This window comes from Glandiceps talaboti, chromosome 19, assembly GCF_964340395.1.
Source record: "Glandiceps talaboti chromosome 19, keGlaTala1.1, whole genome shotgun sequence".
In the NCBI taxonomy this organism is placed as follows: domain Eukaryota; kingdom Metazoa; phylum Hemichordata; class Enteropneusta; family Spengelidae; genus Glandiceps; species Glandiceps talaboti.
Genome location: NC_135567.1, coordinates 13,473,515 through 13,501,051, shown reverse-complemented (window position 1 = coordinate 13,501,051; position 27,537 = coordinate 13,473,515). Strand labels below are relative to the sequence as shown.

The 27,537-nt window shown below is 37.0% G+C and overlaps 2 protein-coding genes across 2 annotated transcripts; one reads left to right on the top strand and one right to left on the bottom strand.

Moving 5' to 3' along the window:
* Window positions 1-310: 310 nt before the first annotated feature.
* LOC144450009 (uncharacterized) lies at window positions 311-3,529 on the top strand. Its single transcript, XM_078140576.1, has 2 exons — window positions 311-371; window positions 1,860-3,529. Exon 2 carries the CDS (start codon window positions 1,901-1,903, stop codon window positions 3,527-3,529), a length of 1,629 nt encoding a protein of 542 aa, XP_077996702.1. The 5' UTR covers window positions 311-371; window positions 1,860-1,900.
* Window positions 3,530-14,300: 10,771 nt separating this feature from the next.
* On the bottom strand, window positions 14,301-27,505 carry LOC144450317 (procathepsin L-like). The gene is made up of 7 exons (XM_078140915.1): window positions 27,346-27,505; window positions 23,244-23,493; window positions 22,751-22,909; window positions 18,668-18,892; window positions 17,910-18,075; window positions 17,280-17,385; window positions 14,301-16,267 (listed from the first exon to the last, which is right to left on the bottom strand). Exons 2-7 carry the CDS (start codon window positions 23,484-23,486, stop codon window positions 16,168-16,170), a joined length of 999 nt encoding a protein of 332 aa, XP_077997041.1. The 5' UTR covers window positions 23,487-23,493; window positions 27,346-27,505; the 3' UTR covers window positions 14,301-16,167.
* Window positions 27,506-27,537: the final 32 nt, after the last annotated feature.

Sequence of the window (27,537 nt, the reverse complement as noted above, 5' to 3'; positions counted from 1 at the left end):
GGGCAAATCGGAGTCAGGAGGTACTCCGCCCGTTGGTGGCGCTATATCATTGCCTCTTTACATGTCCTAATTTGACCCCAAAAACAATAGTATTTTCAGTCAAAACTCAATTCTTCAAAGGTAATCCAAATATGTTTATCGTCCACTATCAATTACTGAATGTCATTTAATGATAGACATGTTTATGATATAGCTTCAAATACTACAAGTTTCTTGTGTGTTGTCAACGAATTTTTAATCTAAAAATGTACACAATTATTAGTAACCCGGAAGTGTATTAAATAAACACAGATTTGCCACGTCCCCATCACAGACTAGACGATTAATCTGGGCGTGGTCAGCATTTAATGGAGAGAAGAGAAGCGATATAGGTGACTATTTATATATCTGTGTTGTACTTTATTGTAAATATATGGTGCCAATGACCTTGATAAGTTCAGTTATTATAAAAATACTACGCACATTTGAGTCAGGGCTTATTATACAAACTACAAAGAATTGGGTAGAAGGTGTAATATATACATGCATGCATACCGCGTATACATGTGTCACTGTGTGGTTTAAAACAAATGAAAACCGATGGCCACAAAATAGTCAACTTTAAACAGTTTCCAAAAGTCTGACCAGTGGTTGTGTTAACAACAGAGTATCCTAGGGTCAGCAAATGATGTCGGCTAATCATTCATTGTTATTTGGAATGGTATTTTTGCTTGTGATATATGTTTATGATTTGGTCCTGTATAGGAGTCGGTTATCAGGACCAAAACATAAACATGTAATACGAAGGTCAATTCAAGCAAAAATACCGATGTAAATTAACAATGAATGATTAGCCAACATCTACATTGGATTTTAATCGGATTGATGATAGTCCTGCTCGCAGACAGAATAAGTCTGGACTCGATTTAGACAGTGTCCCTCTCATCTCAGTGTCGCATTCCGTACACCATCTGCAGACAGGACTAAGCAAATGAGAGAACATCAGTAATTAATATAAAAGGAAATCTAGGGAAATAATATGCCCTCTAACGATAGCCAAATTTTGTTGTGGGTCAGTATGATAAAAACTGGTATTTCTTGTGAGTCACCACATAGTAACTAAGAGATAGGGGAACACAAAATGTTGGTGCATCACTACAAATTGTGTGTGTCAATGGTACATCAAAGTGGCCTAGAGGGAACCCTGGTGTTACAAGCTCAGTTCAACAGAAAAGCAGGAAAAAGGTGGAAGTGTGAATAAGAAAATTAACAGTTAGAAAGCTAAAGGTGTTTCATGAATCAGAGTTCAAAGTTCATAGTGCGCTGGTCTGGAAGTTGAATTTTGCATGTGTTTCACTATTCGGCCCTTCAATGTTTAAAGTTCATAGTGTTCTGGCCTGGAAGTTGAATTTTGCCTGTGTTTTACGATTCGGCCCTTCAGAGTTCAAAGTTCATAGTGTTCTGGCCTGGAAGTTGAATTTTGCCTGTGTTTTACTATTCTGCCCTTCAGAGTTCAAAGTTCATAGTGTTCTGGCCTGGAAGTTGAATTTATAATCATGAAGAATTCTCTTAATTAGATATATGCATTTCTTGTTTTTCCTTTATCTCTAATAATAATCAGTTTATTTACCCAAATAAGTATAAACTATAACAGTGGGTGAATGGGGAGTCAGGAAATAGCTAGTCTGGGCCTGTCCCCTCACATATTAATGTACAGAAATTCACAGCAAGGTACTAACATTAATCAAAATATACAATATATTATGTAGATATGATTAATATTACAAATATACAATTGATCAGTTATACTGTGCCAGTAGATGCTGCTTAGATTTACTTGTAAAGAGTAATTGAAATATTTATATTCATTCTGATTATAGCTTTACCAGGGATTAGAACTGGTGATTTAAGAGGCACCATCATGGCCAGTGCTGCACTGTGTACACAAGAGAACAAGAATGGGTTGAGCAATTTGAGCAAAGAAAGAGGACGTCTGAAACAGGAGATTCAACAGGGACAAGACTTGCTAAAGGATATTGAGATAGATTATGACAAACAAGTGTATGCGGTATGGCAGAAAGAGAGAGAGACAACTGAAAGACTGACAGAAGAGGTGAAGAAGATGAGTCAAAATCTTCACGAAACCTTAAAGGCGAAGTATGAAGAAAAGAAGGTCACATTAGAGAGTTATCAGTCTGTTTTGGAAAAACTAGCATCAGAGCTGGATGAGACAGAAAAGAAGATACAGACAACTGAGAGTGATAACTTAGAGACTTCTCAGTGCAATCAAGAGATTTTCGACAAAATAAATCAGGTTATCGAAACACGTCCATCACTCAACTTCCTTCCACGATACTGTCCTCCTAAAAGTCTCCCAAAGATAGATGGTGATCTCGGTAATGTTAATCTGCAGTCAGAGCCGTCAAAATCATCCATCGTAACCAAAGGACTTCCTCGTGACGGAAGATGTTGTAACCCTGTACAGATTATGTTAGATTTACAAGATGAGCATGTGGTTGCTGAAGTGAAGGGGCCAGACAAGAAAGTTCGACGTCTTGATGTGGTGCCAGGTGGACAGAGACGTGATCATGGGTGTGGAGAGACAACAAAGACAAGTGCTTTTGGAACCCATTCAACCACTTTTACTGCAGAAAAAGCTGGCCAGTATACGGTGTCTGTGAAAGTGAAGAACAAACATATCAGTGGTTCTCCATTCGAGTTCAAAGCATGGGGACTGTGTTGGAATGTAACACTGCATAAAGAGTTCAAGCCACACAGCATTGCAGCTAAGGACAAGGTCGTCGTACTAACTGATATGAGCAAGAATCAGATTATACGACTTAACCTTGACACTGATAATGGTCCTGAGAATGTCACCATTAAGGGACCGACCACTCCACCTTGTCCAAGAGGCATTTCTGTACAGGATGATGACTACCTCATTACTGATGATCATAGCAGAGCTGTGCTTGTTACCAACCGTGATGGTAAAGTACACCAAACCTTCGGTGAAGAGCAGATCAAAAATCCTTGTGGTATTGCAGTCAACAGCAAAGGTATTGTCTATGTAGTCGATTGCAATGGTCACTGTATTCATACCTATAAACAAGGTAACGATGGGAAATATGAGTACCGTCACTCCTTCGGTGGGGAGGGGCAAGAGGAAGGCCAGTTCAGTCGACCAAAGTCCATTGCCATTGACAGTAAGGATAACGTCATTGTGTCCGACTCTGACAATGAGCGTGTACAAGTGTTCAATGCTGATGGTCAATTCCTGTTTCAATTTGGCCACAAAGGTGATGAGGATGGTGAATTTGATAACCTCCGACGACTTGCAGTTGACACTCTTGATAATATTTACGTTTGTGATAGCAACAATAACAAAGTGCAGAAATTTGATAAATTTGGGCGCTTTGTTGGTCAGATCAATCGGGATGTCGATAACATCAACAAACCTAGCTGTGTTGCTGTGATTGGTCAAGGTCAAGGTCAAGGTCAAGTTGTCGTCCTTGACAGGAGCTCTGAAGGTCAACTGAAAGTCTATCACTAATCAGAAGTACATTTGTACAGTCTGAAACACTGTGTTAACCATCAGTAGGGGAAGCATAGGCAGATAGGCCTAATCAGTGTACCAGCAAAGCAAAATAATACATTCCACTGATACACACAATTTCTAATGAAAATTTGGTGTTCCCCTATCTCTTACATACAATGTGGTGACTCACAAGGAATGTCAGTTTTCTTCATTTTGACTCAACAAGAAAATTGATGTCAGTGCAATACTTTTTTACATAATTTAATTTCACAGGATCCTGCATAATATAGTTTTATTAAATTATTTTATAATTTCACAGGAGCCTGTGTAATAGTTTCATTAAATTATATCATAATTTCACAGGAGCCTGTGTAATAGTTTCATTAAATTATATCATAATTTCACAGGAGCCTGTGTAATAGTTTCATTAAATTATATCATAATTTCACAGGAGCCTGTGTCATAGTTTCATTAAATTATATTATAATTTCACAGGAGCCTGTGTAATAGTTTCATTAAGTTATATTATAATTTCACAGGAGCCTGTGTAATAGTTTCATTAAATTATATTATAATTTTCCAGGAGCCTGTGTAATAGTTTCATTGAATTATATTATAATTTTACAGGAGCCTGTGTTATATAGCTTCATTAAATTATATTATAATTTCACAGGAGCCTGTGTAATAATTTCATTAAATTATATCATAATTTCACAGGTTCCTGTGTAATAGTTTCATTAAGTTATATTATAATTTCACAGGAGCCTGTGTAATAGTTTCATTAAGTTATATTATAATTTCACAGAAGCCTGTGTAATAGTTTCAATAAATTATATTATAATTTCACAGGAGCCTGTGTAATATAGTTTTATTGAATTATTTGATTATTGTATCAACATTTCTTTTTCAAAACATATATGAACATTTAAATGAATTGTCTCTGTGAATAATATCGATTGTTATACATTGATATCTTAATTGATTATTTGATGATTATTCCAGTGATTGATTTATCAATACATTGTTTTGATTGATTAATCACATTAACATTACCATATCAACATTGCAATCGTTTTGATCAAGCTACATTACAGGAAATTTACTCATTGTGTAGTCATGGTTACCAAAACTCCTCTGACTTCCAATGCCAACAGAAAGCATGAGGAATTTTATAAGTGATTGTTACAAGATGACATCACGGAAAGTTAAACCACAGCAACATTTTTAGTAAAATTACAAAGTAACAATTCTTGCCGAGAGTATTAGTCTTCTAGGGCCTGAAAAATTGTTTGGTTCCAGCTTCCCGACCCCACCTACTTTCATTTCTGACCCTAAACTTTTTTTTATGTATTCAAGAAAAAAATACTAAAATCACAACAAATACGAAGTCTCACGAGAAATAGTGGGTGCAGAAACTGACAGCAACAAAAATGACAATATAAAACTGTTCTCCCAATGAATAATGGCTGTACATCTGATGAGAAGAAACAAATAACACAGAGACCATATGGAAAACAACAGAAAACATAACTACCTGAACTAGACACTCACACATATGAAAAAAGAATTAAATCTACCTACCCCACCTATTCTAATATTAAGCATAATTGGAACTACACAATTTTTTTAGGCTTAACAAAGACAATTTTTAAAAAAAATAGAGACAATGAAATATATACAGAGTACATTGTAGTCTGGGTAACCGAGACTATTAATTGTGGTGCTTTTTGAATTTCTACATAATTATTTGATAGATTGGTTGGTTGGTTGGTTGGTTGGTTGGGTGGCTGATTGATTGATTTTTTTTAATTTAAATTATTTAATGTTTGTGCATTTCATTCATTTTAATGAATTTGACAAAAATACATTTCTTTTTCAAAACAGGTATGTATGTATGTATGTATGTATGTATGTATGTATGTATGTATGTATGTATGTATATGTGTGTGTGTGTGTGTGTGTGTATGTATGTATGTATGTATGTATGTATGTATGCATGTATGCATGTATGTATGTATGTATGTATGCAGGGGGGAGGGATGGGTGGATGGAAGGATGGGTGGGTTGATTTTTTGAATGAAAAGTTGATTTTTGTAAACTATGTATTTTGACTGGTGATTGTCCATAAGTTAGAATAATGTGTATACTGATTTCTCTTTTCAACATTTGTACTTTGTAGCATTTTATTTTGTTCAAATGAAAATTAAATTGATTTGACAGTTATAGTCATGCATCAATTTATTGCAGGTGACAAAAATTTCAAATAAATTCAGTTCACCATAAAGGTTATTATTATTTGATTGATTTATTTTATGAATTCCAATGTATATGGTGTGCTGGCTAAGATGTGTATGTGTGTTGTCATGACAACCACCATGTTATGTTATGACAATGGTAAAACACACTTTGTATGTTATTTTGTGCAAAATGCCTAATATAGCACCAAAACGATGGTGATAAACTTTATATAGCGCCCTCTATCTACACCTGGGTGCAAAGGTGATGAGATAGATTTTTATTAGTGCACCTACCTCCTCCTCTGTATAAATATTATGTGATGGCATTGGCATCCCTACCCTGACAACTTTCCCCTGGGAAAATTCATTATAGCGCCCTCTATGTGCTCTATGCAAATATGATGTCAAGGTCATTCTGAAAGCACAAAGCCCTCAATCTACTGGGGCGCATTCGATTTGCCCAAACATGATTGTGATTAATCTGACGTCATTTCTCAAAACGAGGTTGTAAACAAAACGCTCAATCACGATCATGATTACTTACATGTAAACATTTTTTTAAAGTTTCGCATATTGCCGATAAATTAAATGATTTTACATCAACAAAATGATTACAATGATCACAAATAACCAATCAGACCGAACACAATTTATTTACATAATGTTTTCCGTCATTTCTAACTTGCCGTCAGCCACGGGCGTGCGATCCCCCTATGATTACGTTGTCCGCCATCTTGTAATCACAGCAATCATGGTTCGGGGCATGATTACTATGATTACCAATCATGATTGGGATTGGTATTTATCAAATGCAAAATTATGATTGTGATTGATAAATCATGATCATGATTGTGCAAATCGAACGCGCCCCTGGTCTGTAAGGTACGCCATGACAGGGCGCACTCAAACATCCGCAGTGTGAGAGGAGGCCGGTGAGGGCGAAATGTCACGACGTATCTTAGTCTGTCAATCTACTCCCTGTCTTCATAAAATATACAATTTTTATAATATGCCTGTTGAGAGCTCCAGACACTAAAAGTGAAATGGAGAGACCATACAAGGTGTGGACTCATTAACATATATGTATGGTCACAGTTGTGAGATAGTAAATTTGTAACAGCGCCCTCTATCGTTCCTATGTGCAAATGTGATGTGATTCACATCCCGCCATACCATTCTGATTTTATTTCCAATGTATTCAATATTTAATTATTGTAATCAGCACTTTGTTAATTCCTGTTTAAGCAAGTACAACAAATATTCAAAATTAAAAGTAAAAAATAGTTAGAGTTATTAATCAGGGAATTTAGACATCAACATCAACTGATATCTAAATACTCTGTAAGCTATGCCGTGACGGGGCGCCCTCACACATCGGTCGTTGGTGAGATGAGAGGAGGCCGGTGAGAATGGTACGGCATGACATATCTTACAGTCCAACTGCCAAACTGTTGTGAGATAATAAATTTGTAACAGCGCCCTCTATCTTTCCGGTTCACAACCCAATTCAAACAAAACTATTGATGCTAGTCTGTATGTTCCTATGAACTTCGTTATTATAATATAATTATGAATTAATAAATTCATGTGTCAGCAAGTAAAAAATCAATTGAAATTTTTAAAACAAATATTGAGGAATAGTCACAGGTATTAATCAGCGTTTTTTTTAGATCAACATTTGGCATCATTATCAATAAATTCAATTGAAGTCAGAATTAGTCAAGATGCTACATAGTACAAACATAACATAGAACTAGTCTTTGGTTGCTAGCAGCACTTCCTGAATGGTTCCCCACACCGCCACACCCTCAACCCCTTCAGCATTCTCTTAATAAGTAGGCACGCCAGACGCACTGAAAAATTTTCTGCCACTGTGTGTTCACAGCATAAACCCTGACATTGACAAGACAATATCTCTGCTTTGAAAAGTCGGATTTTTATGACTAAAACATCAAAAAGGTCAATATTTCTGTTAAAATAATTTTTAGTAAATTTTGGAAGCAATCCGGAAAACAAATAACTTAAAAAAATGACATTTATTCAACTGCGCGCAGCGGTAAAAATCGGCCGTTTTCACCACAGGTACTCGAATCAATGTGTAGAAAAAAAATGTATTGTATATAAATAAGTCTTATTTATATACATATTTTTTTTTAAAATCATACATATTGATTCGAGTACCTGTGGTTTTCACTGTATGGACTTCCCACTTCATTTTCAAAGTGCAGGGGGACTGTGTCACCTGACCTATGTCACATGATCCCTTATTTGAAAGGTCATGACATTGTGCGATGTGTCACAGCCTCGTTCTGCAGAGTTCAAGTTTGCAGTCAATTTGCTACCAGAAGCTCGAGAAATTGCAGGTAAACGATACTTTCATGTTAAAATTTGGTGTTTTTTCTATCAAATCATGTATTTTTAGTGATTTTTAATGACCGAGTCCTCTGCACTAACGATTTTAGTTTTACTAGTGAACCATCAGTTCGGAACGACACGCGAGTGGAGTTTGAGCGAGTGATATAGGACGCCATTGTTCATGTACCAGGTCGCAGTGACCGTCACATACCATTAGTTCTCAGTGGCCTGAAGTTGGTTAAAGTGATCAATATTGACTTTTTTTCACAATAAAATGATCAGGAAGAAGTGTTGTATCATGTTTAAGTACAAAATAGAAAACCATATTTTGATATTTAACGATTTTCGCTACTTGTGTGAGGTTAGCCCTGGATACTTGTCACACGTATACAGACTACAGTAAGTTGAAATTAGAACAGTACACTAGCATATATCACTGTTGTAATGTTGTGGAGAGTTTACAAATCCGTATGCAGACTTCATTTTTTTTAATTTTCTTGTAATTATTGTCAACTTATAATTGTTTTTAAAGTGTTGGTTCAAATTTTTACATGCTGCACAGAATGATTGTGCATTTGATTATGACAATCAGCAAAGTGAGGAGATGAATCCTCTATTTCACTTTCATCGCCATGTATTTTTGTCTGTAGCTAGAAAATTAGGAGTACTAAATAGCACAAATTTATGTAAAGTTGATCATATTTAGTGTGATATAATTATAACTAGCCATTGAAAATAAATTTGACCATATCACATTTTTTGGTTTACCTTGAATAGATTACAAAGTGACTGGATTCATGGAGACAGTGCATCATTCATACTTGACAGATGCTCAAATTACAGAGCTGGTCACCAATTTAGCTGCTCCTGGTAAGTAACTGTACAGTATATCTGTGAGTCTGTGTGTGTGTGTGTGTGTGTTTATAAACACTAGAATATTAACTAGTTTTCCTTTCATGTATCATTGTATGTAAAACTGTGTGATGTTGTCTTAGACTTTCACAAATAAATTATATAATTCTTGGTTGTTTATGAACTAAGAACATAGTGAATTCATCCAATGCGTTCTTTTCTTTTTATGTACAACTTGAAGTATTACTGTTTGCATTAAAACATTTCTATTCTGCAAAAAATACAAGTCAAGTCTTATGAGTTCAACAAGTCATTTTATTTCCTCTGTTTTGATTGTTTACAGATGACTGGAAACCATATCATCTGATTGTTGGTGAGTTGGGAAAGATCATCAACTGTGTTGATAATGAAGGCTTTCCAAAACATGAACGCCTAAAATCCATCTTTGATGTACTGACTCTGGACAAGCCAAGGGATTGGTCAAACTACTGTAAGAAAATAAAAAGAAAGTGTTCAAAAGGAGAACATGATCAGGTTTTAGCTCCTAAAATCGCAAAGCCTGAGATTGGTGAGTGTTGTACTGCGGTAGGCATCTCAGAAGAATGGTTAAACAATCCCTGTGCCTTTGATGAGCCTGGAAAGAAACTGGAAATAACTAATGAAGTCATTGTAGAGCTGTTCAGCTACAAAGAGAAAAAAGAAGTACCATGGTATAGGGTTGCTGTTTGGATACAGTACTTGTGCGAACTGGAACATCCTCCAAACAGCCATACATTAAGGTCCAGTTTCTGTAAGGTGAAGAAAGATTTACAAAACCTGGGAAAAAAAAGAAATAATGAAAAGGATGAGTTCAAGCATAAGATGTACAAACCACCACGACAGTTAGATGAAATAGAAGATGAAACTTTCCAAAGATTGATTGCAAAACTAACAAGAGAGAATATGATGTTACTCGATGAATGTGATGACCAGGAGGATACTACTCATCTGTTAGAAAACAGATTTCTGAGAAAAGAAGCAACAGACAATAGGCATCGTAACAGACATCTAACGAGTGAATCCAGTACTATGAAGAAGGCCATTGATGAATATACAGCTGTGAATCAAGAACTTCTGGCTGATTTGAAAGCTGTGGGCCATGCTAGAGGGAAGAGAGATATGAGTAAAATATCAAAGGTCAATGATCAGCAAAAGAAGATACTCGAAGAAAGTGAAGAAAGAATAGAACATCTAACTGAAGTAGAAGAGAGGCTTAATGAGAAGATTGAAAGATTATCTGGTACTGTGAAACAGCTATCAAAGGAAAGGAAACAATGGAAAGAACAAACTCGATATTACAAGGGTGTTGCATCAAAATTAAAAGATGATGATGACAAGAAATTGAAGGAGCTTACTGATGAACTGAAAGAAGAAAAGAGACAAAATGAAGAGTTAAGCAATGCACTTGATATTTTGATGTGTGACAATGATATTGTAACATTCAATAATGGGAAGTACAATGACCAGGTACTCTTAGTTTGCTATGAACTACTGTCAAGAGGAGTGGGAGCACAACATGTTAGTGATGTCATAAGAAGTGTGGTTAAAAATCTAGCTGGGTTAAATCTTGGCAGGTTACCAAAGCCAACACTTGTAAAGTACATGGTGACACAGGCTGGTATTCTGGCCAAAGCTGCTACAGGTGCTGCTATTGAATCTCCTACCAGTTTTGTTACCCTCCATAGCGATGGCACTTCCAGGCAAAATCAAGGCATGAGAAGAAAATATATAAATTTTTTATCCACCACAGAGTCTGGAACTGTAGCAACTGGTCTACAAGACCATTTTGCTGGTGACACAGCAGCACAAGTGGCAGGCACAGCTATGGTATTTGAAGAATTGGCCAATGCTGTAATATCTGAAGGGGACAATTCTAAAGCTACTAAGGTAAACCAACTACTGTACAAGCACAAAAACCTTATGCAAGATAGGTCAAGTGTAATGAAAAACTTCGCTGGAGAATATACAAAATGGAGAACTGAAGTGGTGCCAGAAGTTGTTAAAAATTGGGAAATGCTGGATGACAATGCCAAACAGAAGCTCTCCAGTGTCAGTGACCTCTACTGTGCTGCCCATCCTGTACTCGCACTCCAAGAAATTGCAGAAAGCACCCTGAAGGAATGGGAAGTCATTGAGAGCAATGGTCACAAGCTTGGGAGACAAAACATCACCACTTGGGCTCACAAGGATTCAGGGACGAGCTGTGCCATTAGATCACTATGTGATGCTTTTGGGCCTTCTGCAAATGAATCAGCTGGCCACCCCAACCAGTTCCAAGCCTTCATTGGTGAAAGGGACATAGAACTTGAATCATTCAGGGGAAATAGATTCAACTGCCTCTTTAAGAATGCAACTGCAGCTTATTACCATGCCCAGGATACCATTGACTATTGCAAAAGTCTGCCAACTACAGAGAAAAACCAGTTGATAAAGTGTGTCGAAGCTGACTTCACAGACCAAGTTTTTGTCACTGGTATTCATACACTTGGTATCGTGGAGAAAAACATCACAACACCATACATGGACATGGTCACCAGTGACATGCACATAATGGATGCACCAAAGTATTTCAGTAGACTGAGGGACTGTCTCTCTGACTGGAGCAAGGATGCCAGTGACCTGGTGTCTGGGTCGGCAATTCTGTTTCCCGAGTTTCCACCAAAGAAAGACCATCTATATGACAAACTCTATGAAGACAGAAATAACGTTGCAGAGGTAGAAGTACTCCTTTCAATTATCTGTACTGGCATGCTGGCAGTTGTTGAAAGACAATTGGCAGACCAACTACCCGGAGGTAGGTTTTATGATGCAGACCAGACAGTGAGAGCAGAAACATCATCAATGCCTCTACACAATCTGTCTTCAAAGAATTTGTTTGCCAAACTAGACAGACTACAAAAGAATATGCCAAATGCCAATACAGTCGCTATGGAAGGGATACTTCTCTGGTCTCAAAATAAAACATACAAGTACCTTAATTCCCTGGATGCTGAAAAGAAAGAACAACAGGCAAGACAGAAGTCTCCTCGTGTGCTGCAGGCCTATAGGAAAAGAAAACGCTTGGTTAGGGAGAAGTACCGAGAGCTGGAAGAAAAGCAGAGGAAGAAACTATTTGCTGACCAAAAAAGAATCAACCAAAAAGATAAGATAATTGATGATATAGTAATGAAAGGAGGGCCATGTAAATCAAAAGATGACATTGCAAGTGCCCTTGCAACAAAAAATGACAAACAAAAACTTGACTATCTACAGGCACAAATCAGGTACCAGAAAAATGTCCATGGTGTCAGAACTGGCTTGGAGCGGCAACTGTATCAGTTTCAAAGTAAAGGAAAAAAATGTACATGGAATGAATTAAGGCAAAACTTGGAGAAAATGTTACCTCCAGATGATGAACAGGAACCCACTTCACAATCACAGTCACTTCCACCTTGTAACCCTGGGGAAAAAGAAGAAAAACTTGTGCAACTTAAAAGAAAAATGCTTGATAAAGTTGAGCAACAGAGAAAACAAAAGAAACACTGAGTGAACTGTCTTGTGTTCAGGCAAAAGTGTACTTTGTCTTTGTAATCATCACATCACACTGATTTATGTCTCAACTATTCAACTACTCATTCCAAGAGTTCAAAATTACTGAACAAGTGTTTATGACTGGATGATAGTCATTGATAGTACTTAGACTACTTACCTTATCAGATAGGTACCAGGTCCAAAGATGCCACACTTACACAGTATTTCCTCTTGCTTTTTTTCAGAGAAAAACTGAACTGAAACGTTCATTAGTGGTTGTCATGGTGAAGACATCATTGTCTAGTTTGTCTTTTGTAACAGGATCATATCAGAAATATGCATTTTTGGAAAAATCAAAAATGTTTTGTTTTTTGTTGCAGGGACAATTTAAAATTCAAAGATAACTTGACTAATTATAATAAATACAGTTTATTTTATTCTCTTTCATATTTTACGTGTACATTTGCATAATTTGGCCCGCCTCATTTGCATATATTTGGAATCTCATATTTGTAGCCCTATTACAAATTTTTGAATGGTGACATTGGATTCAGCACCCATTGAAACATACAAATCCCAAATTTCATGCTGATGGCATGAATAGAAAGAGCTTTACAAGAAATATGCATACGTAATTAGGGGGACTTTTTCTGGAAAAGTTTTCTGCCGCAACTGATTTTTAGACAAAGTTGTGATTTCAGTGTACGTTTATTCACATATGATATATACTTGTATTAATGCCATTTTGCCCAAGTTTACAAATACTTTTTCTGTATGTAAAACAAATTAAATGCTCTTAAGATGTCATTTTCTTGTTGAAATTATGGTTTAAAAATGAAGGAAACTCAAATTTTCAAAATTTCAAAATTGTGGCAGAAAAAAATCGGAAAATTTAATACTTTAAAAAACTATCTTCAACAGTTCTTATCCGATTTTAGTCATTCAAGTGTCATTTTCCTTCTTTCACAGATCTATCTAAGTATGGCAGATTTAATGAGCAATATGTGCATTGGAAAAAGTACTTAATGGTTCCCACACCTTCCTCACCCCATCAACACTCTCTTAATGGTTCCCCCACCAATCCACACCTTCACCCCTTCAGCACTCTCTTAATGACTCTGGTCACTAGCAGCACTTCCACACCCTCTTCAGCACTCTTTTAATAGTTCCCCCACACCTTCACACCCTCACCCCTTCAGCACTCTCTTAATGGTTCGTTCCCCCACACCTTCACAATTAATGGTTCCCTCACACCTCCATAGCCTCACCCCCTTCAGTGCTCTCTTAATGGTCCCCTCACACCACACACTCGAACCCTTCGGCACTATCTTAACGGTTCCCCCATCCCTCCACACCCTCACCCATTTAAATCTAGGGGAAATAGTAACAGAAATGTATCTGACTTTCACACTGTCAGGATGGCACAAGTCATGCAAATAAGGCCATAGGTTGAGTTAGTAATATTGTAACATTTGAAATTAAGAGGAATTTGGCTCAACAGTCAAACACGTAGCACATAAGTTCGGATCGCTAAAGATTGGCGACACCTTCATGGCAGTTATCCTGTATTCCCCAACTTGTAGTTTTTTGTGTTGAAATAAGTAACCCTATGGTAGAAAGATTATTAATTTTTCCATAATTCATACATCCTAACCTTTAGAAGTCATACACATACTGCCCCCCCCCCCCCCAAGACTTTCTGGGGTTATGCCAGTAGCCATAAAAATGAGCGCCCCCAACGACAAGTCTTTGTAATCATGGAATTACAACACACAGACGAGGTTTATTACAACTAATTTTACATTTTCAGTCCGCTTTTTCAGATTTATTTTACATACAACCCACAATCACAAAAAATGTCCCAAAACAAAACTAAATTGTTATTCTTTTTATTTTATCTATCAGTATATCTTTAAAATACATCAAAATCTCGCAAAGCAAAAAAAAACATGAAAACTACAAAAACATAGAGCAGCAAATTATGTGACAAAGTTGAGAATTTTTTGACAGAAATCTGTCAATTTGTTAGAGTACTACATGTATAAAATAAAATCAAAGCAAAAAGTGACCTGTCTGACCAAGATACACTGCAAGATGAATTCTGTGCTGAGAATTTTCGAATAATTTTGCATTTTTTGAAGACAAAATACATTTCATCCTTAAAATCATCATTTCTTTTGAATTTTCTCTTTTTGCTGCTGCACGGAATAGAATCTTAGAATGAAGTGAATTATTGCCATCATGCTTCCTGAGAAATGAAGGAAGATTTTTATGTCTAATTGAAGTGATACTGTCTGTGTTTTGTTCAATTTGAGAATAAACAAAAGTTACAGAGTCCTTTTAAGGTATCAACAAACCCACATGAAAATACTCAAAAAAATAAATTGAAAAATATACATGAGATGTGCAGTGCATCTTGGTTCTCACAAAAGGGTCAAGCACCCCCTCAATGGTGGGGGTCAAAGTTCAAATCAAATCACATCACATCATATCATTACCAATCATTAATTGCTAAAAGCGAAAACGATTAGCATATTAAAATCTTGGATAATGCCTGCATTGATCTGCATTGCTATCAGATTTTTGATTAAATGATTTCTCAGCGTAAAAATTTCTCCACAATCAATGCATAAAATTCAAACACACATTATTCACTGTACAAAACTTTTAACCTATTAACCTTTGCCCTTTGAACTCTTGATATGAGTGATTCTGGCAGCCATATTGAAAGCAACTTGAATGGCAACCATATTGGATGCGCATCTTGAATGGCAGCCATATTGTTTTCAGATTCAATGGTTACATCAACTACTTTTCTTGGGCTTCACTAAAAGCAGAAATAGTAGTTGCAGTTGGCAGACGAGTTCAGAAAAAGAGAGAACATTAAACAGAAAATAAGTAAATATGATAAATAATGACACACAATAATAAGGAAAGCAGGAAAAAATACAAAACAGCCCAACCAATATTAAGTTCCCCACAAACATAATTCGTCTTCTACTGCTGGCCTGAGTGGTTCACTTTTTCTTGTCTCAAAAAGATGAATAAATTGCTGTACATCAATTATTTCAATTTTGCAATTCACAAAGAATTGCTACAATAGGAAAAGCCTTGTGCCAGTACTAGTAGCAGTGTTCCTGCAAGAGCATAGCATGGAGGCCCGAGCTGTTATAACAACATTGAGGCCCCCTAAGCTATCATTTCATAATCATAATTCACTTTACATAACAATACACAATTGCAAAACATACATCAATATATAATTAATTTGCATATAATTTTAATAACAATGACATAACATCTAAACTTTGACCTGACAGAAATATTTCATTTATCAAATTTGTTTACTCCAATCAAGGTCTTGTTTCACTCAAATAACATTTTTTTTTAACAACTTCAACTATACTACAATTTTTATTCAAAACTGATGATGAAAATATTTCTTTTAAAATTATCAGAAATTTTCATAAAAATTTGGTTTGAAGACAATATTGACGACGACTGGCCAGTGAACCTTCTGCAGTAGCACAGAATAACATACGGAAGCACCTTTCAGAATTAAACTCTGATAAAATCTATACAGGTTGCCCACTCTCCCCGCATGCAGAAATGTAGCGACCCAAGCAACAGCAATTTTAGTACTATCAAGGTGAGTCCATTCTAGACAAGAGGGTAGCTGGCTGAGGTAGCGATACCGCACTGGTTACTTTTGTTTCTTGACATGTAAACGTATCCCTGGTCTCCCCACACAGTACCCCAGCTGTAATTAAAGAAAAAAAACTTAGGTTACTAATCTGGATAATTTATATAGTAATTGCAGCATATCTTATCTTAATTATCTCACTTTCATTTCTAATGTGCTTAGAAATTTGACCACGAGGAAATTGTCCAATTAAAAAAAATTCACCATAGAGTACACACATCAACCTTAATACAATTTTAATGTCATTTTTACCATCATGCAATATCACTGAAAACAAAAGAATGTATGGTTTGACCACTAGGGGCGCCATTCATGAGTAGATTTCACACTGGAAATAATTTTCAGAAATACTCTAATAAAATCTATAGAGGTTACCACTTCCAACACCCCCCCCCCCCCACACACACACACACACAAAACAAAAAAACAACAACAGATGCACCGACCCAAGCAACATAAATCCTAGTGCTATCAAGGCAAGCCTATTCAAAGTAGATTTCAAACTGACTACTTGGTGTACCGGTATATTGAAAAATTATCCTGTCCCAGTCTCAAATAAAAGTTGACTTTCTTGGCCACATACAATAGTTCTGAACTTTTTCTTTCAGTTTACACATAGTAAAGGGTTCACCGAATTCATGACAGTCACAAGCCATTAGCTGTCCAAGTGCAACAAACCCGCGGGCTTGCCAGGCGAAAACGGGTGTCATAAAAGTTGTTTGCATCTCTAAAGCTGTTTGTAGCGTTACTTATAATAGCCTAATAAATTGATAACAACTGATATAAGACGGAGATAAGGTTTGCCTCAATTGACTGAAATGCCAAAAGTAGTGCCGGTGGGTAATAAAATGTTTTACAGCTGTTTACTTGTGACCATCATCACATGTGTAAATATTGGTACTCTTTGATAACAAGTCCACTTGCTTGGCTAATGGCTTGTCCCAGTAATGGTAAATCTGAACTGCACCATGGGTCAATTTCATAAACAGACCAGAAGTATTTTAACAGTGTAAAAGTTTTTACAAAATACACAATCTGATGTTCAGCAGGCTACAACATATGTACATACCTATTTTTCACAAGCCAATAATCTGATCCACTTTCTGTTCCATATCCTACAACTAAGACACCATGGTCTAATTCTTCACTGCTGCATTCTGGTTCATCATAAACACCTACAGGTAACAGAAAAATATTCACAATTAAAACAAATTGCACAACAGAAAGCAAAATTGTTTGTAACATGTTCTGTACGTCCACAGTCTGATGTCGGCAGTGGTATAGCAAAACAGTTCACAACCAAACACCAACATCTCTGAGAGTCAATTCTTAGCAGTGTGTCCTCTAAGCTAATTTGAGGCACCACTGAAACACACAATTTGGTGTTCCCCTATCTCTTACTATGTGGTGAGTGTTCCCTCTAAGCCAATTTGACATGCCACTGACGCACACAATTTCTAGTGACACACCAAAATTTGGTGTTCCCCTATCTCTTACTATGTGGTGAGTTTGCCCTCTAAACCAATTTGATGTGCCACTGTGCACACAATTTGTAATGACACCAAAATGTGGTGTTGCCCTATCTCTTACTATGTAGTGGACTCACAAGAAATCCCAGTTTTCTCACTTTGACTCGAAACAACAAAATTTGGTTATCACTAGAGGACACACTTCACATAAACTACAGACAGTGATTTACCTGTTGAATAGAATTGGAATGACTGGTGACTGGCGTCAATGGCGACAGAAATTGGGCCGACTGTACCAGCTGCTTGTTTCAAGGCATCTTCATTACCACTCTCAACATCAGTATATCCTGTACAGGTAGCTCCTACGTCCTGAGATTTGAATCTACATGTGTCATCCTGAAAATATAAAATACCAAAGAAAGTTCCTGTAAATGTTCAACTTCATCACAATGGCGCTATTTCGAAATGTTTTACCACTGCCGGCAACACAGGTTGCAGTCACTTCCATTTTGCGGTTATCGTCATTCAAACCGATCACATCGGTAATATTCCGTGCCTCAGCACGCGATCCAGCAAAAGTATTCTCAGAAGACAGAGTTGATTGTATGAACAACGTTGCAATACTGCTCCAACATCACTTCAATTTGAAACATTAAATACAACTAATATATCTCTCATTGACTGACTGATTCACTTTCTGACTGACTGACTTACTGACTGACTCACTAATTGATTAGTACAAACTTACTGCTTCATTCTGATATAATGAATCTATCAGTATCATCATTGGTTTTAATTTAACTCATTCACTTACTGACTGACTGACTGACTCACTCACTCACTAATTGATTAGTACAAAGTTACTGCTTCATTCTGATATAATGAATCTATCGATATCATTGGTTTTAATTTATTCAAATGCTTCACTGCCTGACTAACTCACCCAATAACTCACTAACTGACTGACTGATAGACAAATACAACTTACAACTGCTTCATATGGGTATGATTCCTCTGTATCAATTCCACCATTTTTCTTAATATATTCAAAAGCTTGGTCCATCAATCCACCGTTGCAACCCTCATTTCCTTCATCTCCAGAACAATCCACCAGATTCTGTTCACTGAGGTCGGGAAGTTTTCCGGTTTTCTTGAATGTCTGTCCTTCCATGGATCCTGTAGTACTGAATGCCCAGCATGAACCACACTGACCCTGGAATGACATAATATGATATTGGATTATTGTAATTTATTCATAAATTCCATGATGGGAGATACAGGTAGAAAGGGTAGACAATAGGGAACTTGCAATCCAAACTGAGCATGCTCAGATGCAAAGGACTGTGGGATTATCTGTGGTTATCATAATACCTAATCTGGAGCTACTGATAAAATGAACCTCCCACAATGGTCAGGGTAACTATGAATTGATTATTTGTGGTTACAATGTATCAACATTGTTTATAATACTAATTGATTGGTATTTCTAATCACATTTCCCATGATGCCACATTCAACATGGCGGTTTGCAAGTTCCCTATTGGCACTTGATGACTAAAGGTTCAAAGGTCAGAAAATTATATTGCATAGTAAGAAGAAAAATTTAGTACAGTACAATAACAAGTGTCTGATTTGTGGTTGGGAACAATGGAGCACTCTCTACAGTATTGTATATCACTTGTGAGAGGTCAAAGGTTAGATTACATAGTACCACAAGGACAATCATGTATTGAATACCCTGATAATTTTCAAGTATTGACTACTCTGTGGTGAGAGGTATTCATGTAACATATTTCAACATGTCAGCTTTGATTTACTAGCATAGGACTGGTGTAGACATTAACCCTTCTAGTTGCTAACACATACTGGTGAAGTGCGAGTGCCAGCCTAGTGTTAGCACTGAGCTAGTCTGGTGTTAACATAGGAATGGTGTAGACATTAACCCTGCCAGTTGCTAACACATACTGGTGAGGTGTTAGTGCAAGCCCAGTGTTAGCAATGAACTAGTCTGGCGTTAACATAGGACTGGTGCAGACATTAACCATTCCAGTTGCTAACACATACTGGTGAGGTGTTAGTGCCAGCCTAGTGTTAGCACTGAGCTAGTCTGGTGTTAACATAAGACTGGTGCAGACATTAACCCTTCCAGTTGCTAACACATACTGGTGAGGTGTTAGTGTCAGCCTAGTGTTAGCACTAAGCTAGTCTGGTGTTAACATAGGACTGGTGCAGACTTTAACCCTTCCAGTTGCTAACACATACTGGTGAGGTGTTAGTGTCAGCCTAGTGTTAGCACTAAGCTAGTCTGGTGTTAACATAGGACTGGTGCAGACTTTAACCTTATGCCTTGTGAAAACAGGAGTTAAAGTAACACTTCTGGTTACATAAAATGTCTAAAAATGAGAAAATATACCTACAAAAGTTACATATCAATATAGCCATATATTTATCCTATTACAAAGTTTAGTTGCCCAGCGGGACTTCCACCCGAAAATATGAGAGAGAAATTCAGAATGAACAAAAAAGCACCTGGGGAGATTTCCAGCCGGTGTCTGTAGCCTAGCTACCCATAGTCTGGATGCCGACATGGTCTCTAACTAAACTATTGTGTATTAATTGTAACAATACCATACAGGGGACTAGACTATATTAACTGGGAAGATTGCCAGGTAGTTAGGACATGTCATTGCTAGCTTGGCATCTTTCCAATTGCTGTGCATATCAAGTTTTTTTTATGATTCCACTATAATTCATACAACAAGCTGTTACAGTAGGCTCTGCAAACAGTAGTAAACTATATGGAAGTTCCATTAACACCATCATGTGATACTAACTTCTACCACAGTTCTATTTTTGAATCTTTTCTCATGCCATCTTTATTGTGACAAATAAGTCATGTGACAATCATGCCACTCAGGACATTGTATGTAAATGCAATCAATTATGCAAATTTGACAACATTGTATGCAAATGTAAGCAATCATATTATTTTGCATCTGTCTGGAAGTCATATATTTCATAAATGTTCTGAACAGTTGCACAAGGCAAACAAAAATAGGACCATATATACATCAGTATGAAATGCCACAAAGTGAAAAGATTTCACCATCATATGATTGTTGGTGGCCGGGTGGTTAAACCACTTGTCTTTTACCACTGCGGGCAGGGTTCGAACACATTCAGGGTTTGATTAAATTTACCACTGTAAGTAAGAAGAGTGTCGTCCAGTTTCATTCTACCAAACAACGCAAGTTCTCCCCGGGTACTCCGATTTCCTCCTGTATTAACACTGAGCCCATGAGGGATGGCCCTCACTGGACTTCTTGGGAGATAAGTGTTTATATACTTAAAGAACTATCCAGTATAAATAAAGATTATTATTATTATTATTATCATCTAAACATTAGTCTAGTTCCTATACGGTATCGTTACCATTTACACCTCCACTCACATAGTCTAGTTCCTATACGGTGTCGTTACCATTTACACCTCCACTCACATAGTCTAGTTCCTATACAGTATCGTTACCATTTACACCTCCACTCACTAGTCTAGTTCCTATACAGTACCGTTACCATTTACACCTCCACTCACATAGTCTAGTTCATATACGGTATCGTTACCATTTACACCTCCACTCACGTAGTCTAGTTCCTATACAGTATCGTTACCATTTACACCTCCACTCACGTAGTCTAGTTCCTATACAGTATCGTTACAATTTACACCTCCACTCACATAGTCTAGTTCCTATACAGTATCATTACAATTTACACCTCCACTCACATAGTCTAGTTCCTATACAGTATCGTTACAATTTACACCTCTCCACTTTAGTTAGAGACTACATCCGCCTCCAGACTACCTTATTATACACCTGAAGTGACTGTACAAGAACTACACGAAAACTGTCTATGTTTGTAGCCAATAGTAAGACAAGTTAACTGTTGCAGCTGTAATTTTCTACTGATCTGAATTAGTCTCGCCACAAAGTGTAAAAGATTTTATCCCCTAATAATATATACCTGAAGTGACTGCGTACAAGAACAGTTACTGTCTGTGCCTGTAGTCAGAGTTAGCCAAGTGAACTGTAGTCTAGCTCCTATACCTCTCCATGTTCTCTACAATCACGATCTCTATCTCTCCACGGCAGAGATGATCATAGTGATCATAACATACAGAGGTCGCGTTAACGCGTTATTTGTGCGTATTTGACGCACTATTTGACACTTGGGACGCCTTTTTTTGGATGTATGCGTCACTGGGGACGCGTCATAAACAGGGGACAAATGTAGGAACTAGACTTAAGTGAACTGTTACAGCTATAATTTTCTATTCACTTAAATTACTCTCACATATGACCACACTTTATAAATCTGGTAGCTTGATAGAGAATTTCCGTCTTAAGGAGAAAAGAGGAAGTTTAGTTGTCATGACTACCGTAATACTACATAAATAAATTTACAAAATAGACTGACAGATATAGATTCATTTAGAGCATGTTACTGAAATAATCTACTCATAAGAGAACAGGAAATGTGGGTTTTCCCAATGTCATGCATAATGGGAAAGAGGAAATGTAACCAATACCTCACATCCATATTCAGCATATCCGATCACATGACTTTACCTGACCGCCAACGACCTTTTATGCCCTCCAATCACATAAATGACCTCACATGTGTTTTATCTAGATATGATTACTATACTCTACTTGCCGCTTATGTGTGAAGGATCAATACAAATGTTGTGAGTATACATTGAAAACAACAAAGGCATCAGCTGACAGAGTTACAGATGAACAACGTAACATGCAATTTACTGAATCCTAAGCAATCTGATAGCGTATCTGGACAACTGATCACTTATCGGCAAAAATTAAAGGATATCGGGCCAGATATGTGAAAACCATCTGGGGGAACACTGCTCTACACAATGCACCATATATTGAACTCCTCTTGCCTCTGAGAAAAGTGACATAAACTGTACTCATGGGTAGGAATAATTGAAGCTGCCCTACCCTCCTCTAACCCACTCATCCACCCCTACACCAAGGAATAAACAAACTCACCTGATCTTTGACAGGGGTGACGTAACCCTTTTGCCTCCAATCAACTGTGTCTGGCAAGACTACAAAGCTAGCAGCAAGGAATGTAGATGCTGATTTCGTCTTGGTTGAATTACTATGCATTTTATAACCATTCATCATGGCACGGAACTCGTGGTGTTTCTGAAATGAAAATGAAAATAAAACATTGCTTCAAAATTATGACTACCGATAATGAGAAAATAGCGATAAATTTAGGAGGAAACCGGTATAGATTGTAAGGACATCCAAGTTCGAAACCTTTGTCAATGAGTAAATTACTTTCCAGCTTCAAAGTATTAAAATTTAGGGGGAAACCAGTATAGATTGTAAGGACATCCAAGTTCAAAACCTTTGTCAATGAGTAAATTACTTTGCAGCTTCAAAGTATTAAAAGTTGAGATGTTCACCCAGAAGGGTCACTTTAGGTTGATGAATTGCAGACACACCCCCACTGTAGAAAACATTCCACACTTACCAAGTCACCAAATCTGTTCATCTCCATGGTATAGGAATGTTTACCAATACTGTGTTCAAAATTATGGTTGTTGATGTAATCAAAGTTTTCTTCCCAAATTAACCTTCTCACTTGCTCTTCTGAGATGTCATATTGTTTGCCATGATAACTCTTCCATGATTCCCATGCTGGTGTTAGTTGCTCAGCAAATGGGGCGGCTACTGTTGCCACGACTATGGCTGCTAGAAGTGCGATACGCAGCATGTTGAAACTGTAAAACAAAGAGAATCCACAGTTTAGGTGATGCAAAGACAGTGTATGAATGTCATATACTAAGTTCACACAGGAAATTTAATCTTCTTCCACAGGGGAGGAGGGGGTTGTCTTTAAAAGTACCTTCAAGTTGTGAGAAAGAGAATATGTACAATGCAAATTGCAAGTGGTGAAATGGCCCACCATAGTGTTGAAAGCCTTCAAGAATCAGTGAAACTGCTTAGATACAAACATTAATGAGAAAGCAAATTGCAATTTATATTAAACAATTCTTGCTCTGTATTTGTTTGTGTGCAGCATGCCCTAGTTCACATTGACAAATTTAACACTTTCAAAATTAACGATTATCAATGCTAGACCTCACAAGGAAATATTTCTAAAATTACGTACATGTATTCTTCTTTTTTCTGAATAATTTATACTTTTCATGAGCCCGGGAGGTGGGGGGATGGGTGACTGGACACCTACTAGCTTTTCATTAGCTATCTTCCAGCACCCAGTCGCATTTGTCATTTTCATTATTTTCATTTCATTTGTATTTATTTATTAATTTGTGTTATTGCGAATAAAGAACTTATATATTTGGATATAATGTATTGGTAACTATGCCAATTTTACCAGATTTCCCCCTCTCTGTTACTGGGGGGCTCTCAAACTTAAGCAACACACTGAAGACAAAACTAGATGAACTTTGTTTGGTACAATCACCATATAGTAAGTTTATATGAGTTCACATCAATGACTTCATAGTCATCAGCAATTCACAAATTTAGAACTAGTGAAACTTGATCAGATTTCAAATGTAGGCAAAGTTGGCATGACAAATCACAGAAAAACATGTACCTGAGCTCAGGTTAGCAAACTTAACCGCCACAAAAATCCACAGCCAATCAGGAGAGAGCTATATGATGATCTTGCAAAGTATCACCTTATGAATCTGTCTACAAATTTCTTTTGTTATGCAAATTGTGTATGTTCAGTTCAATTGACCATATTAGTCATAGCTTCAAGTCAAATAACCACACACATTCGGAGTTCTGTGGGCAAAGATTACTAGGGTATTGAATAACGCATTCCATAATGCTGAGTCATGTGACTACCACCTACAGACATCAGGTGACTTAACAAATCCAAATTTATGAAATCTTAGAATACAGACAAGTATTTGAAAACCCAGGGAAGCAGACTATTGCATTGTTCAACTCTATCACTGGATATCAGGCTTCTATAAGTTCTAAACTAATGGTTGTGATAGTAAGGCATGAAGTCTTTTTTTTAAGAGTGGTAAGTAGGTAAAATCTACTGGGGTTCCCAGGTCATTTTACCTGGGTTGGGTTGCTAAACAAAATTACAATAAACTATGAGGAAACACAGTTATTTTATCACTTCTCCTTTCTGTTACTGGGGTTCCCCACCCTTAGTAATAACACTGCTGAATGTTACATCTTTCAGACAAAGAGAAACACAACATTTATCAATTATCACTGCCATATCCAATACAGCAGTAGTGCTGTCGCAGTACTATGTGTTCAGGCTGCAATTTTAATGGGAGCGGCATGAGTCCACCCCTCTGGTGATTTTTAACCACTGTTATCATCTTTTGTTCAATATTAAGTTTTAGAAATCTTTGAACCTGAGGAAATTTCAAAGTCTCAACAAACACACTAACTTTAATTTACACTACTTTTCACGACAATTTCTACCTCAAAATTTCAGGGGAACTGAAACACTGAAATATTTTAAGAGGACTATACCCCTCATCCTACGTGATATTACTATCAAACTAAATTCAGTGAGTACATCTGTTAAATAAAACTCTACAGTAAACATTTGATACACGAAGATTTTTTGAATGTCATTGAAATATAAATAGCAGGTCACATGACTCAGAAGTGGCTGATGTAATACCATGTACTAGTATCTACATGAACTGCTGGGTGCAGAACACTGGTCTGAACACATTTTAGATACACTAGGGAGTTAGGGTTAGAGTATGAGAGTGGGGTTGACCCCCTAACATACAACCAATCTGTATAATTTATAGGGAATGGCTATTATTGTACACTTCAAGGGTTGAATATTTAGTGATCCTAGTAAAACTATTACAAACTACTGACCAATCACAATCATTCTTCTCTGCATGTATTCAAGTAATTTGCATAACAATAGTTGATGGGGTGTGGGAATTTCACCAGTTTTTCAAAGGTGCTGTGTCATACCTGAGAACACCAACATGTGACATGAATTTATAAAGACCCTCCTTTTTACAACAAAGTTTATTGTTAACAGCAACCCACTGGATTTTATTATGAGATGGACACAGTTTCTCACACCACATTCTGCAACCCCATCCTGTTTCACAAATCAAGCCAATATACAAATCTCCAATATTTGGTGTGTTCATTTGGGTTTGTACATGGTTCAGGTGTGCTCATGCACTTATCATAATTTTCCCTTTCAAATGCTTCTCTTGACCTTGGCCTCAAACTGTTTTTTTCAGTCCAAGTACAGGTAAACATACTGAACTTGAGCAGACCTATTACACTACAATGCACACAGGTGTATTGGACTAAAATCCTACAGAAATCACAGAAAAGGAAATACAAAGCTGGAGAATCCCCCCCCCCTTTCTTTAGCAACCAAAATGCAAACTAAATGCAAGCAAAATAAACTCAATATGCAGAATGGCTCAAAGTGGCCTCACAACTTGTAAGATGAAACTAAATATTTAGAATATGAGCTACAAAAATAGTTGTTGGTAATTTTGTTCAAAATTGGGAAAGAATATTTATAGCACAATGACAGTACAAAAGATACATATCTGTTGCAAACTAGGGAGTTTGGGATAGCTATGGGAACAGAGTTAGACCCCCTAACCTATACCTCATTTGTATGTCAAACAGAAGTGGCTACTGTTCTTATGCTATCATTAAATCTGCTTGATTCTCTTCACTTGAGTTGCCAACTTCCGAAAATGACATAATCCATGCCATAGTTTCTAACTTTCACCTTCACCAGTAAAGTTTGGCAAAACAAATGATGTCACTGCTTTTGGGTTGATTCTATTGTTTACGAAGTAACTATTTGCCAGAGACAATCTGTACACATTGAACAGTGTGATGTAACAATGACTCGTCTCATAAAGGCCCTTGCACAACATAGTATATGTATTTATTGTCACGGGCGATATGTCATACTTCCGTGATCGTGACCAAACCACAGTACCCCTAAGACCCCGAGTAAGATTATTTGAGGTTATTTAAGTTAAGGAAATGGACGTAATTCGGTGACACACCCGGAAATCTAACAATGACACCGGTTAAATTCCCCGGTCAACTTCACGTGATCACCGCCGGACACCTACGTAAATATCAACAAAGAAAATACCGGCAATTTGACCTTGGCCAAAAAATGACGCACACGTTAAACTAAGTCGACTTTTGTCAATCAGGAGATAAGATGACAGTACAAGATTTCGCGGCACGTTTTCTTGTCTCAAGTTAATATTAACTTGTGACACGCTTTGGTTTGATAACGCGGTTTCAAAATAAACTGGCCTTTGTTGGCCAATGTTGACATCGGAGTTCGCTTCTCGCAGATGACCTTTTCACATGGATTTACACAAACTAAACACCAGAAGTGGTGTAAAATCAACCAAAATCTCACCATATGTTGAGTTCAGAGCTGGTATGACTAAGGACGGTAGAACACAGAGGTTAAAGAAGGCCGTCTACACATACACAATTTCCATCACATGATCGAGTGAAAGTGCCGGGTGAAAAATAAAACATCGTATGCATTATTTCGGCGCTATACTGCCGTAAAACAGCACATCGTTAAAGTTACTTACCTTAATATTTCTAAAATACAGACTATTTGAAACTAACAAGCCAAGCTCTGAGCAACTGCGATGCTTTCAGGTCGGAATATATAGCTAGATTTGACAGCACGTTTGATAGCGTCTGGTACTTGAATGGTTGTAAGTACAGGATGCACAACTCGTGACCAGAAAGCATGTGATGCTACGTCACAGGGTCACTTT